The sequence below is a fragment of the Poecilia reticulata genome, chromosome 4, assembly GCF_904066995.2.
Source record: "Poecilia reticulata chromosome 4, P_reticulata-male-v2, whole genome shotgun sequence".
NCBI classification, from domain to species: domain Eukaryota; kingdom Metazoa; phylum Chordata; class Actinopteri; order Cyprinodontiformes; family Poeciliidae; genus Poecilia; species Poecilia reticulata.
In genome coordinates this window covers 628,144-642,265 of record NC_088833.1, presented here as the reverse complement: position 1 = coordinate 642,265, position 14,122 = coordinate 628,144, and the positions used below count along the sequence as shown (strand labels likewise).

The 14,122-nt window shown below is 46.0% G+C and overlaps 1 protein-coding gene and 1 pseudogene across 3 annotated transcripts; one reads left to right on the top strand and one right to left on the bottom strand.

Moving 5' to 3' along the window:
• Positions 1–1,129: 1,129 nt before the first annotated feature.
• LOC145551270 (tetraspanin-33-like) lies at positions 1,130–6,495 on the bottom strand. Of its 2 annotated transcripts, XM_081605772.1 has the most exons (8): positions 6,007–6,493; positions 5,492–5,549; positions 5,033–5,157; positions 3,759–3,833; positions 3,597–3,692; positions 3,402–3,530; positions 1,951–2,112; positions 1,130–1,623 (listed from the first exon to the last, which is right to left on the bottom strand). In XM_081605772.1, exons 1-8 carry the CDS (start codon positions 6,169–6,171, stop codon positions 1,480–1,482), a joined length of 954 nt encoding a protein of 317 aa, XP_081461898.1. In that variant the 5' UTR covers positions 6,172–6,493; the 3' UTR covers positions 1,130–1,479. The 2 variants fall into 2 exon arrangements, with proteins under 2 accessions (XP_081461898.1, XP_081461897.1); XM_081605771.1 differs by having other exon boundaries at positions 3,597–3,833; positions 6,007–6,495.
• Positions 6,496–6,979: 484 nt separating this feature from the next.
• Positions 6,980–12,139, top strand: LOC145547532 (uncharacterized; annotated as a pseudogene). The gene is made up of 3 exons (XR_014087090.1): positions 6,980–7,591; positions 9,297–9,404; positions 9,663–12,139. The product of XR_014087090.1 is annotated as an uncharacterized LOC145547532 (transcript).
• The last annotated feature ends 1,983 nt before the right edge of the window (positions 12,140–14,122 follow it).

The window sequence follows — 14,122 nt, the reverse complement described above, 5'->3', positions numbered from 1 at the left end:
CGGGATGCTGGCTGAAGCGGGTCGGAATGCTGGATGAAGCGGGTCGGGATGCTGGATGAAGCGGGTCGGAATGCTGGATGAAGCGGGTCGGAATGCGGGATGATGCGGGTCGGAATGCTGGATGAAGCGCGTCGGAATGCTGGATGAAGCGGGTCGGAATGCTGGATGAAGCGGGTCGGAATGCTGGCTGAAGCGGGTTGGAGTGCTGGATGAAGCGGGTCGGAATGCTGGCTGAAGCGGGTCGGGATGCTGGCTGAAGCGGGTCGGAATGCTGGATGAAGCGGGTTGGAATGCTGGATGAAGCGGGTCGGAATGCTGGCTGAAGCGGGTCGGAATGCTGGCTGAAGCGGGTCGGAATGCTGGATGAAGCGGGTCGGAATGCTGGCTGAAGCGGGTCGGAATGCTGGCTGAAGCGGGTCGGAATGCTGGCTGAAGCGGGTCGGAATGCTGGCTGAAGCGGGTCGGGATGCTGGATGAAGCGGGTTGGAATGCTGGATGAAGCGGGTGGGAGTGCTGGCTGAGGCGGGTCGGAATGCTGGCTGAAGCGGGTCGGAATGCTGGATGAAGCGGGTCGGAATGCTGGCTGAAGCGGGTCGGAATGCTGGATGAAGCGGGTCGGAATGCTGGCTGAAGCGGGTCGGAATGCTGGCTGAAGCGGGTCGGAATGCTGGATGAAGCGGGTCGGAGTGCTGGCTGAAGCGGGTCGGAATGCTGGATGAAGCGGGTCGGGATGCTGGCTGAAGCGGGTCGGGATGCTGGATGAAGCGGGTCGGAATGCTGGCTGAAGCAGGTCGGAATGCTGGCTGCGCCGTTCAGACGGCTCAGGTTTCAGCTTCTCCATATTTTCTCCTCATTTCTCTGATCAGCCAAATAAAACCTGAAACGAGTTTTTCTCTCTTCATCTGATGATTTTCTACTTCAGACCAAAACATTTTATTACAGAAATGTAACAATTTCATATATTTTCAGAACCAGAACAGACCGGAGTATTTATGGGGACACACCACACTTTTCAGATTTGAACCTTGTATTATTTTTTTGGTTTGTTTCTCTGATGAACTCCAGCAGAAAGCCTAAAGCGTTTCCATGGCGATGGGCTCGTATGAAATACAGGATCAATGAGACACGAGGTTTCCCATACCTACCACACACACACACACACACACACACACACACACACACACACACACACACACACACACACGCCGGTTGACCCTGAGGTCATGAATCCAATAAGGCGAGCGTGACGGCTGCACGCCGCCTCCCGCAGCAACATGCTGCCGCCGCAGGTGATCCTGCTGCTAATCCGCCTCAGATTACAGCAGATTAGAGAGGAAGCAGCCTGAAGGAGACCGGAAACCCGACAGGTCAAAGGTCACACTCTAAAGTCCTGAAGCTCTGAGATGAGAAGGAGCCTCAGAAACCTCCTGGTTCTGTTCGGTTCTGCTGAGACGAAGCTCATCATCATCATCGTCTTCATCATTCCTCAGTGAAGTCAGCGAAGGCGGGAAACCAGAGCCTCTCCTTCCTGCCCTCTGACCTGCGACCTTCACTGACCTTCTGCCTCCGTCGGACCCGGTGGATCCAGGCCTTCTGCGCTGCGGCCAGAACCATCATGCACACCTGCAGGAGAGAGCCAGAGGTCAGCCGGAGGTCAGCCGGAGGTCAGCCGGAGGTCAGCCGGAGGTCAGCCGGAGGTCAGCCGGAGGTCAGCCGGAGGTCAGCCGGCGGTCAGCCGGAGGTCAGCCAGAGGTCAGCCAGAGGTCAGCCGGAAGTCGGCAGGAGGTCAGCAGGAGGTCAGCCAGAGGTCAGCTGGAGGTCAGCCGGAGGTCAGCAGGAGGTCAGCCAGAGGTCAGCCAGAGGTCAGCAGGAGGTCAGCAGGAGGTCAGCCGGAGGTCAGCCAGAGGTCAGCAGGAGGTCAGCCAGAGGTCAGCCGGCGGGTGTCGGTACCTCCAGCAGCAGCAGACCGGCCGTCAGCCCGGCCACCAGCAGCAGGTTCTTCTGGGCCCACAGGACGATCCGCTGCAGGCAGCCGGCCGTGAAGATGTGCTGCCGGGCCGCCGCTTCCTGCTGCTGCTGCAGGCCGTAGCCACACATGGTGTTCAGCACCGTCTGCAGGGGCAGGAGACAAAGAGGCTGTGGACAGAACCCACTGCTGGTCAGCAGGACGTCCACATGACTCACAACGTCCAGCAGGGGGCGCAGCTCCTGCTGGTCACAGGGCATGAAGTGTGTTTATCTTTGTTCCTACTGAATAAAGTCATTTACTCGACATCAGCTGATCAACATGGAACAACATAAATGTGCTGCTGGGCGGAGCAGCTTCAGCGTCTCCATGGTGACCTGTAACCTGTTTCTCTATGGCTGCAGTCAAAGCACACTACCGCCACCTGCTGGACAGGAAGTGATCACATTTAAACTAGATCACTATCATCTTTATACAGTTTATGACGTCATAACGCTGGAAAAGTTTTCCCCTCCGTGACAGCAATGCGCTTCCAGGGTGTTTTCCGTCCGGGTTTGGACTCTGAGCCTCACAACCGGAACCGGAACCGGCCCGGTGTTTTTGGTGGAGCCAGTAAACCCAGCGCACCTTGTGGTAATGCGCATGCGCACATCGATGCTACGTTTCTTATAACGCCGTCATACCTGCAGAAGCCTCATTTTGTGTGTTTTATTTCTGGGATGTTTACGGTAAATAAAAACAATTAAAATAATAAAAATCTCGTTATTCCAGAAAGATGTTCTGCTTGTTGCTCCGGTCAGCATCCAGCGTCATTTATGTTATTTTAGGACAAATTCCTGCAGTTTTCTAAAGAAATATTAAAATATTAAAACGGTAGATTATCTGCAGTCCAACAGTATTTATAGTAATAATGACGCTAAACGGGACGAATGTCTGTTTACAGTTTGGTAACAATATTGGAAACAGCAAAAGTCATTTATGTTCATATGTTTGATATTAATAGCAGCTTAATTAAATAACATTTACCGTAAACTTTGAGAAGCAAAACACGGATTTAGAAGAAATCTGCTGAGTAAGCAGTGACGTAACATCGATGTGCGCATGACCATCAGGTATGCTGGACTTACCGTATGACGGATGGACAGGACAGATGGACAGGAGGACAGATGGACAGGAGGACAGATGGACAGATGGACAGGACACCGGTCCTCTGTGAAATTCTGCCCAAAGCCAACAAACACGTTTCCAACACGTTGTGTGTATTTTTCTCTATTTGCCAAAGTTATGAGGGGGAACAGATTATTTCACCTGCCTGAAATAATCCGTTGAACGGGAAACGGGTCAGGAAATGTCTAATTGTCAATGATTGTTATGTGAGATAATATGATTGAGCCTCCAAAAATTTTCATGCAGGACTGGGTCCAGCGGGTCTGACCTGGTTCTGCAGGTGGACGCAGCAGGAGAAGGGGACGCCGCAGACCTCCAGGCTGGGGTTGCTGTCGGAACACTCGAAGTAGACGTTACGGGACCAGTCCTGGTAGTTTTCCACGCCGCAGCACTGGAGCTGGAACACAGCAGCTCTCCGTTAAATCCACGCCGCTCTTAAAGCTGCTTTGGTCATCCAGCTCACCTTCTTCTGGACAAAGTCGATGGCGTTCTCCAGGTCCCGATCCTCCCTGTAGCGGACGACGGCCTTCATCATCAGCGTCTCCGTCCTCTCCATCACCTGAACAGCATCAGAGTTCACACCGGATCTCTGGCGTTCTGCATTCTGCTCGCGGTGTTCTGTTACCAGGTCGGTAAAAACGTAAGTCACGGCTCCAGCAGCGACTTGCAGGACCAGAACCACAGCCAGGATGGACAGGAACTGCAGGAGGAAGCAGAGAGGAAGATACATCAACAGGAAACCAACCAGAAAATTATGTAAAATATTAAATTGGTGCTTAAGAGTCAGATATAATCTGAAATGAAGTTGGAGCTTTAGCATTAGCTTCCTCTAGCTACCATTCAGGTATATTGCTTTAGCATTAGCTTCCTCTAGCTACCATTCAGGTATATTGCTTTAGCATTATCTTCCTCTAGCTACCATTCGGTATATTGCTTTAGCATTAGCTTCCTCTAGCTACCATTTAGGTATATTGCTTTAGCATTAGCTTCCTCTAGCTACTATTTAAGTATATTGCTTTAGCATTAGCTTCCTCTAGTTACCATTCGGTATATTTCTTTAGCATTAGCTTCCTCTAGCTACCATTCAGGTATATTGCTTTAGCATTAGCTTCCTCTAGCTACCATTCGGTATATTGCTTTAGCATTAGCTTCCTCTAGCTACCATTCGGTATATTGCTTTAGCATTAGCTTCCTCTAGCTACCATTCGGTATATTGCTTTAGCATTAGCTTCCTCTAGCTACCATTCAGGTATATTGCTTTAGCATTAGCTTCCTCTAGCTACCATTCGGTATATTGCTTTAGCATTAGCTTCCTCTAGCTACCATTCAGGTATATTGCTTTAGCATTAGCTTCCTCTAGCTACCATTCGGTATATTGCTTAGCATTAGCTTCCTCTAGCTACCATTCGGTATATTGCTTTAGCATTAGCTTCCTCTAGCTACCATTCGGTATATTGCTTTAGCATTAGCTTCCTCTAGCTACCATTCAGGTATATTGCTTTAGCATTAGCTTCAGCCTGAAGATGGATGGATCAGTATAGTCTTTTAGCATTAGCTTCCCCTAAACAATGTGTTGCATTTTGTTAGCATTAGTGAAACTAATGTTTATGACTAAAGCTTTGGATTAGTGCAGCTAGCGCTTTAGCTAGCGGTGCCACCGCGGTTTTCCATTTGTAGAAGGAGGTACAGAATCATTCTGGAGATTCTCAGACATTCAGGTCAGACCGAGGTTTTCATTTCTGTCTCCAGAAAAACTTTGGATAAAAATCCCTTCAGTCAAACTCAGACCGGTTCTGTCGTCAACACAGAATCATCCCACTGGGTTCTGAAGGTTTTCTCTGCTGACTCCCAGTCGCTCTGGAGAAAACGGTAAATAATCACAATCAGATGATTAAATACCATCTTCAGCAGGCAGGTGGCGTTACGGAGCGCTGCGAAACATCCCAGGAAGGTGATGAGGAACATCAGCGATCCGATGACAATCAGCAGCAGCGCTGGGTCCACGGTCAGAGTGTCGACTACATCTACACACACACACACACACACACACACACACACACACACACACACACACACACACACACACACACACACACACACACACACACACACACACACACACACACACACACAGAATAAGTGTTTGACTTCCATTCCTTTCTGATGGTTCCCATGGAGACGGAAACCTCCGCAGGGCCGAGCTGTTTCACCATCAGGAGGAAAAGTTGAAACTTGTCTGGATCTGGATCGTTTCCTGGTTTCCTCTTTGCTGCATCCCGTCCTGAAAGCTCCAGAAGCCTGAGCCCGGTTCTACCTGGGTCGTGTTCTGAACAGAACCAGGAATCGACCTCCACTGACCTTTCTCTTTGGCGACCTTGGCGTAGATCCCGACTGCGATCAGGACGGCGCTGACGACCTGCAGTCACACAGAGGTTCTGGTCACTAAGTACCAAACAGGACCGGACAGGACCACAGCGGTCAAAACATTCAACCCGGTTCTGAAGCGCAGTCTGAAGGTTCTGAAGGTTCTGATTTACTGGACCAGAACAAATCAAACCTCCAGCAGCTGCTCTCCTATTAGTCCATCAGTCTGTGACCCACAACTTTCAGTCCTCTGTCCGGCCGTCACGGGCCGGACAGAGGACCAGCCCGTGACGGCCGACCCGGAACCAGTAAAGGTTCCGACCCGGTGACCTTTACTGACCGTCTCCCTCCATCCTGACTTCACCGACATACAGGAAAACTAAACTATTCCTCCTTCCTGCTGACATTTGGACCATCAGCTCCCTGCAGGGCGAGGCGTGCGGCCCAGATGGAGGACCGGACCGGACCGGACCGGACCGGACCGGACGCAGGCCGCGGCGCGGACTCACCCAGAAACAGTAGCAGAAGAAGAACAAGGTGTACTTGACGCCGCGGTATCCTCTCATGGTGTCTGTCAGGAACAGGCTGCTGGTTCCTGCTGCAGCAGGGCGTGTGTCGACCTGCTGCAGCATTCCAGCTGCAGCATTCCAGCTGCAGCATTCCAGCTGCAGCATTCCAGCTGCAGCATTCCAGCTGCAGCCTCCTCCTCCTCCACACCTGCTCAGCCGGCCAGCACAGCGCCCCCGGCAGGCAGCGTGTGGAGCAGCACGTTAGTGTGTTTTTAAAATGTTCTGTTTTTTAACATGAGGTTGGCAGGAAACCCAAAATTATACTAAAGTAAAAAAGTGTGGTAACATTTACACTTTTCAAAATAAAAGTAACTAAACTAAATGTAATTGAGCTTCCAGGTTTGTGGATGAAAAAGCTTCAACATAAACAGTCAGGAGCCGCAATAAACCAGGCAACATGGCGGGCAGAAAACTGGATAACAGTTCTGTCAGAACCGACCGGATCCAGTCCGGCATGACGTCACACATGACGCACCTCAGGCAGTGATTTCCTTCGGCCCTGATGTTTTCTCCAGATGCTCCGATCGGATCAATTTCAAGCTCAAATTGATTTAAGCTGCGTGGCAGAAGATTAAACACTAAATCAGGTTCACTGTGACGTAGTTTGGATCATAAATAATGTGATGACGTAGTGAGACCTCTGATGCTCCTGGCCGCTGATGGTGAGTTCTCTGAACAGAGGAGGGCTCCCACTACTGGCTAGGGCAGGTACTACATATAGATTTCCCAAGCTGACCTGTCCAGCGGACCTGTCCAGCTGACCTGTCCAGGTGACCCCGCCTCTCGCCCGGAACGTGAGCTGAAGGGGCAGCAGCTCCTCCTGACCCACTGAGGGACAAGCTGTAAAAAAAAAAAATAATAATGTAAAAAAAAAGTAAAAAAAAAAAAAAGCAGATTTCGGTTCTCAAAATAATGAAGAAAATAAATCACCACAACGAAACAATACATTTGAGCAGAACATGTTGCTTGTACCGAGTTGAGGGTCCAGAAATGGTTCTCGAGTAAAAGTAGCATTATCTACAATAATGTTATTCAAGAAAAACAGATCATGTTTCTCAACAAAATGTTCTCAAATCAACCAGTTACTGCCCATCTCTGGTCACGTTCTCTGGTTTTTAGACTTTTAAAACTATTTTCTTACTGTAGCAGTAAAGTTTCACTCTTAGTTGTAGATAAAACTATTTATTTTACACATTATGTTTGAAACGGAAGCAAAAAGTAAACGCCCTCTGTAAAGTTTCCAGCTGGAGGCGGAACTCAAGGGGCGGACACTGTTCCTGGTTGAACGCCGTTGAACGTACATCCGGTGGAAATAAATAACATTCCGCTAGCAGCGCTATCCTCTGTCTATCGTGTTTTTTGCTGCTTGAGCTGAATCTATCAGTGTACTGGTTTCTTGGGAAACTGGTGGAGAACCGAACCCGGTCCGGAAGAACAAGGTGGTTTAATTGGGCTCGGTTCCGATGAGCTAACGAAACCGAGAGGAGGATCAAGAATCTAGTTGGTGCTGCGGAGGAAACAGAAGGTATCCGTGTTTATTGCCATTTCGGTCTTTTCTTTCCCTTTTTACTGCGATAGAAAAGAAAACTGCAGATAAATAATCAGAATAAATAATAACCCAGCAGATGTTAAACCAGAAACCAAGAAATTGACCCAAAAACCGGAATATTTTAGCTTCGTCCCCAGTAGGAGGTGTTTCAGATCTACTCGCTATCCTCTGCGCCTGAGGCCATGTTTATAGACGCTACGAAGATGCTGATTAAAACACGAGGACGATAAATGAATTTATTATACAAGATGTGGGATGTGTTATTTACAGGGAAAATATAACATTTTATTGATAATTCAGTTATATATTTGCAGTACTGTGAATATTTTTTCAGTTCTTTGTGTTTTCTGTTATTCACAAGTTTCTGTTCATTTAACAATTGTAGCAAGAGAGAATCTAGAAAATGGCTTTAGGTTGAGTCTGGGGAAACTGCTGCCGTACGCAGGTTCCCATCAGACTAAGTCACGATTGGTGGCAGAGGCTTTAAAAACGAGATAATATAAATATCTACAGCAGAGGCCACAAGTTTACATACGCCCAAATAAACTCATGCACCTTTTCCCTCCATGTCTGAAGTGAAATCAGATCAAACGTCTCTTGTTTAGCTGTAATGAGCAGAAGGTTTGGGACTTTTGAGCAGGCGGGTATCCATGATGTTTTAAAGAGGGCTAAATAAAAACCCAGATGGGAAGCAGGACTGTAATTAGATTTTATAAACGTGAATGATTCACAACATGAAGGTCAAACATGGATATAAATGTACATAAAACGTAAATAATTCTGTTTGATTCCTTTTCTAAAGCTTCGTTGTGTAACTTTTTATTTAAAAAATGTTTTACAAATGTTAAGTGTCATCACTTTGTGACAGTATAATATAAGACAGTTAATCTGTGGGGAAAAAATTGAGCAATGCTACTGTTAGCATCTACAGAAATGCACCGCCCCGGCCAGAAACAACCAATCAGAGCCAAGAGGAGGGTCTTAGCTCTGTCAATCAAACTCGTGTATGCGGTGCTTAATGTGCTAGGAGGAGAAACAATTTACCCGTCCAGGAAAACGGTTTATCCTCTGTCATCACTGGCTATGCTAACAAGCCGTAGCATTCATGATAGGCTCTGCTGTGGTGATCCAGCTGTAGCATAGCAGAGAGAGAGGGAGGGAGGGAGTGAGCAGCATGTACATGTGAGTGATTAACAGCGCTAAGGCCCTCCTGGTTCTGGTTAGTATTTCCTCAGTTGGCACTGGGAGAAGGCCGACGAGTTGATTTCCTGTCTCACAACAAACTGAGGCTGATTTCTGTCAGAAATCCTTCCTGCCATGTTTAGAGAGCAAATGTTGCTACGGTAACTCAACTAAATGAATATTAATCTGCAGCATCACTACTTTGTCCTACATGATCCAAAAATGAGACACTGCCACAGAGCCTGCAGCGCCTTCAAAATAAAAGCATGTTTTCAAATATGAAAGCAACATATTCAGATTAATGAGTATAAAATGACTTCAGGAATATTTGGTTTGTAATTTCCATATTGACTGAGGGAAAATAACGGACTGGATCCTCCTGACATTCCCACGTTTTGAGCCTATTGTTGTGATAAAACCTTCATCACTAAAACATTCCTTATCAATATTTCAACCTGGCTTGTTTGTTGACCTTTTTGACATTTTGTTCTTCCCACAGGATCCTGTTGACAAGAAGAACTTCCTGTGTCTGGACATCAACTTCCTGTGTCTGGACATCAACTTCCTGTGTGTTAAAATGATCTAAGAAGGAAACATCACGTCTCAGGTCTTTATGTTCAATAATTCACTCAATAATGTTCAGAATTAGACGCAACTTTGAGGAATTGAGACAACTGAAAAAAAGAAGAAAATAATAAAATTATTTTCCCCAGAATTCTGACTTTAATCTTATAATTCAGATTTTTTTGGCCCTAATCCTCTTGTGTGTATAACAGCAGATTATGATAAATGTATTGTTTCTGTGATCTGCAATAATAAAATGTTAAGGTTGCAGTTTTATTTCCCATGTCTTGCTGTGATTCAGCTCTGACTGTGGAGGAAGAGAGACTCAACTGTTGACCCAAAGATCCCAGACGACCGGAGATGAACGAGGAGCAGGAGGAACCAGAACCACAGCAGATGAGGGCGACCAAGAAGGAACCAGAAGCTCAACTCGGTGAGGAAGACGAGGATGAAGGGTTGCTTGTAGTGAAGCAGGAGAGCAGCAGCTCTGTGATGAGCCCTGCTGACCTGGGAACGGTCCATATGGATCCGGAACCAGAGCAGACGATGGAGATGAAGGAGGAGCAGGAGGACATCTGCTGCTACCAGCAGGTTGTAGTGAAGGAGGAGACCGAAACCATCATGATACCAGTCCATGACCCCATGGACCCAGAACCAAACCAGAACCAGTTCTCCCCCGAAGCCCAAAACGCATTCAGATCCCAGACAGACCAGAACCCACAGGAGAGATGTTGGACGTCCAGAAGCCATGAGGACAACTCAAAGTCCAAGAGACGTAAGACAGATGTGTCCTGTGACGTGTGTGGTAAAGTTTCAGGCAGCACAGGTACTTGATTGCTCACCTGAGGACTCACACAGGTGAGAAGCCTTTTTCATGTCAGTCTTGTGGGAAAAGTTTCCTCAGGCAGCCGGACCTGACTCTGCACATGAAAACCCACACTGGTGAGAAGCCCTTCCAATGTCCGGTGTGTGGTAAAGGTTTCATCCAGAAAACCACCTTAAGTTACCACATGAGAACGCACACAGGAGAGAGGCCGCACAGCTGTGAATTCTGTGGTAAATCCTTCATACAGAGGAGTGATTTGACTTGCCACCTTAGGACCCACACAGGTGAGAAACCGTATCAGTGTGAGGTGTGTCAGAAATCTTTTGGACACAGCAGTGACTTCACTCGCCACAGGAGGACACACATGGCTGAGAAACCTTTCTCATGTGTGACCTGTGGGAGAGCCTTTAACAAGCAGTCTAAGCTGAGTCGTCACCTGAGAGTTCACGCAGGCAGTAAGACGTATTCCTGTGAGTCGTGTGATAAATCTTTCAGGCGGAGTTGTGACTTTGTGCGTCACCTGAGGACTCACACAGGAGAGAAACCGTTTAATTGTGAATTGTGTGACAAATCTTTCAGACAAAATGGCGACCTGACGCGTCACATGAGAACTCACACAGGTGAGAAGCCATCTTCGTGTTCAGTGTGTGGTAAAAACTTCAGTGAGTACAGCAGCATGCTCAGACATATGAGGACTCACACTGGGGAGAAACCGTACATCTGCAAGGTGTGTGGGAAGCTTTTCCGCTTCGGCGGGCATTTGACCGTTCACTTGAGAACCCACACAGGTGAGAAGCCTTGTTGCTGTAAGGTGTGTGGTAAATCATTCAGTGACTGCAGCAGCATGTCCAGACACATGAGGACTCACACTGGGGAGAAGTCGTATGCTTGTGAAGTGTGTGATAAGTCTTTTAGGCAGAGGAACGATTTGACCCGTCATCATAGAACTCACACAGGAGAGAAACCTTTCCAGTGTCTGGCTTGCGGTAAAGGGTTTGTCCAGAAAACAACCTTGAGGTATCATATGATGACCCACACCGGAGAGAAGCCTTACCCCTGTCAGCTATGCTGCAAATCCTTCAGACAGAGAAACGATCTGACCCGTCACCTCAGAACCCACACAGGAGAGAAACCGTATAGCTGTTCATTGTGTGACAAGCCTTTCAGACAGAGTAATGACTTGGCTCGTCACATGAAGACTCACACAGGTGAGGATCTAAGCTGTGTGGTTGATCAGTCAGATTAAGGTGGACTGATGTGTGAAGAACTGAACCTAGAGATGATCTGGAAGCTTCAAGATAAAAACTATTTATTATTACTAACAGCTGAAAGTCAGTTCAATTTAGAAAATACTAAGAAACATGGTGCTGCGTTGTTCAGTCAGTGGAGCGCAGCAGCTGCTGTCCTGGGTTCAGTTCCTGGTCTCTGTCTTCTCTCTCCTCCCTGTTTCCTGTCCATCAGCGGTTCACTGACGCCACTAGAGTCAAAAAAGAATTTATGAACTTTCTGTTTCCACAACTGTCCTGAGATTGTCTAAGTGCAACATTTATAATTATTAAGCTGTTATGATGAATATTTAGACTCTAGATGAATCTTTCTCCTGCCAGATGCTGAAGGAAGACGGCTTAGTTTACATCTGGGATGAAAACTAAAGGTTTAAAATCATTCAAATCTTTCATAAAACTCCTTTAACATCAACACGCCGTGGCCCAGGAGTTCAGAGATGAGTCTGATCCACTTTAATGTCTCAGAATGATCATTTTTCTAACTGGTGAAGGTCACAAAACCAGTGTGACCAGCAGCCAGTCTGGTCAGAGGGCGACTTTACTGGACGGAGCTCCGTGAGTCTGAACGGCACCTTCTGAGGTTCAGACTCTGTTACGTTTGATGCTTTTTCTTGTGTCTTCACTTTATTCATCCATGAAGTAAATAAATTATTATTAATCATCTGATGTAATCATTTAATTTGTTGATTTTTAGATTTTAAATATGTTCATAAATGCCTCGTCCTTTCATGAAGTTTGCAATTTCCCTGAGTCAGGAACAGCTGTTGAACATTAAAGATGGATTATATACAGGGGTGAAAGTAGTTTTAAATTCTTGGGGTACTATGACAAAACAAAATAATATATATAAAAAAGCTGGAAGCTCTTGAATTGCTACTAAATAAATTGTATTTCCTCTTCAGTCCACTGGCTGCCATGTTGACACCAGGAGACCTAAAACCTGAACATCATGGGGTTAATATGAGTAACATGATTTGTGCCATCAAGATAACTAAAGACTCAGAACTGGGAAAATGTGAAAATTGGTTAAGTTAAATTATGTTCTCAAAAGTAAACACATGAAAATAAACCAAAGTTTATCTTTTGATGCCTAAGACGTTCTTTTTGATTCTCATCCCAATGAGATGCTCGTTTCAGATCCAGTCTGGTTCCGGCGGCTCGCGGCCTGAACCTCCAGCAGCTCGGAGAGTTTCGGGTTTTGGTTTTTGTTGCAGCCATAAAGGAGAATCCTGATCCACTGGGTTCACTGGTTGTTCATGGAAAGAGGAGACGGAAGGATTGTAACATTAAAAATGTCTCCAGTTCCATAGACATAATATAAGGATAGACCCTCATGGCCGCTCTCTCCTATTGTCGCTGACGAGATTTAGGACGGCCATCTTGGAGCGGGCGGCCATCTTGGAGCGGTCCACCACTCCACTCAGCGTTATGTGTTTAGCAGCACAATGACGTATCAGCGCATTTAATCGATCATAACACGCTTTTTGTTACTGGAAACCATATTCAATCATCTATCAAAGCTACATTTATAAACAATTGTATTTAAGTATGTTTTTAATACATAGTTCAGCATATTTAAATATTAGTGGCTATAACAATAGAATAGGAATGGAATATTCTGATATTGATGAATGATGAGCAGATTACAAAGCACACAGCTGTTCATCATTTATTTAATAAATTATTTAGTAATATCAATACATATTTATATAACTATACAAACACAAATAATGATTAATACTGAATAATATATATCGGATACATGTATAAATATATATATCTCTGTTTTCCAGCCGACTAGTTCTATCTTCAGAGACTCAGCAGCTGAGATTGAGTCCAAACTCTGATGTGATTCATCCTGCAGTGAATCCGTCTCTCTTTATAGATTCTCCCTCTTCTTCCTCACATCGTGTCTTTAGGAAACCTTCAAAACAAAAACGGAAGATTTGGGATGAATTACATATAAATAATAGTCTTTACCACCTGTGTAAACTTTGCTGGTGAATGTTATAACACATAATATAAGTTTTATAATATGTGTTACATTGTTTCATTTCTAATATAGGCTCTTGTGTCAGATAATCTAAGTCAATGTTAGAGAATAATTATTTTAGATTTACAGAATCTCAGTTATCCTTCATAGCGGCTGAACCCGTATTACACCGAGCACTGTAGCTAATATTAGCTGGTATCTCACCGGTGGACATAAATACAGTAAAGTAATATTCTAATCACAATATATACACAGTAATATGTCCATCTTACTTCTGAAATATTGTCTGTGGAGCCTCACATCAATAGTCCATCGATCAGAACAACAATATCCTCAGTGCTGAGGCATCTTCTGCTGTTTTGGTTGAGCAAAGTAGGAGGGACGACCTCTCCAAGATGGCCGCCGTATTTCCTGAGCCGGAGCAGCTAATGCGGGGTCTACTCTAATATTATGTCCATGTCCAGTACAAAGTACTATCAGCCGCTGGAGGCGCTGATAGTTATTAAACAACTGATGGCACATAACTGCCACCAAGTGGTGGAAACTTGTATTGTAACTCAGCGCCTGAATTCTGACAGTGACGCTTCTGGTTTCTGTAAACTTCACTCCCCCACGGCCCACTGGTAAAAACCTGAGTTTCTTGCAGACCTCTAGGT

Bases quoted from the DNA above. Each gene is read 5' to 3' on its own strand.
- LOC145551270 (XM_081605771.1), bottom strand. From the start codon at position 6,171: ATGCTGCAGCTGGAATGCTGCAGCTGGAATGCTGCAGCTGGAATGCTG. The intron at 3,834-5,032 runs GTATTTAATCAT...TTCCTCCTGCAG, and splicing joins CCACCTGCCTGCTGAAGATG to TTCCTGTCCATCCTGGCTGT. The intron at 1,624-1,950 runs GTACCGACACCC...TCTCTCCTGCAG, and splicing joins CCGGTCTGCTGCTGCTGGAG to GTGTGCATGATGGTTCTGGC.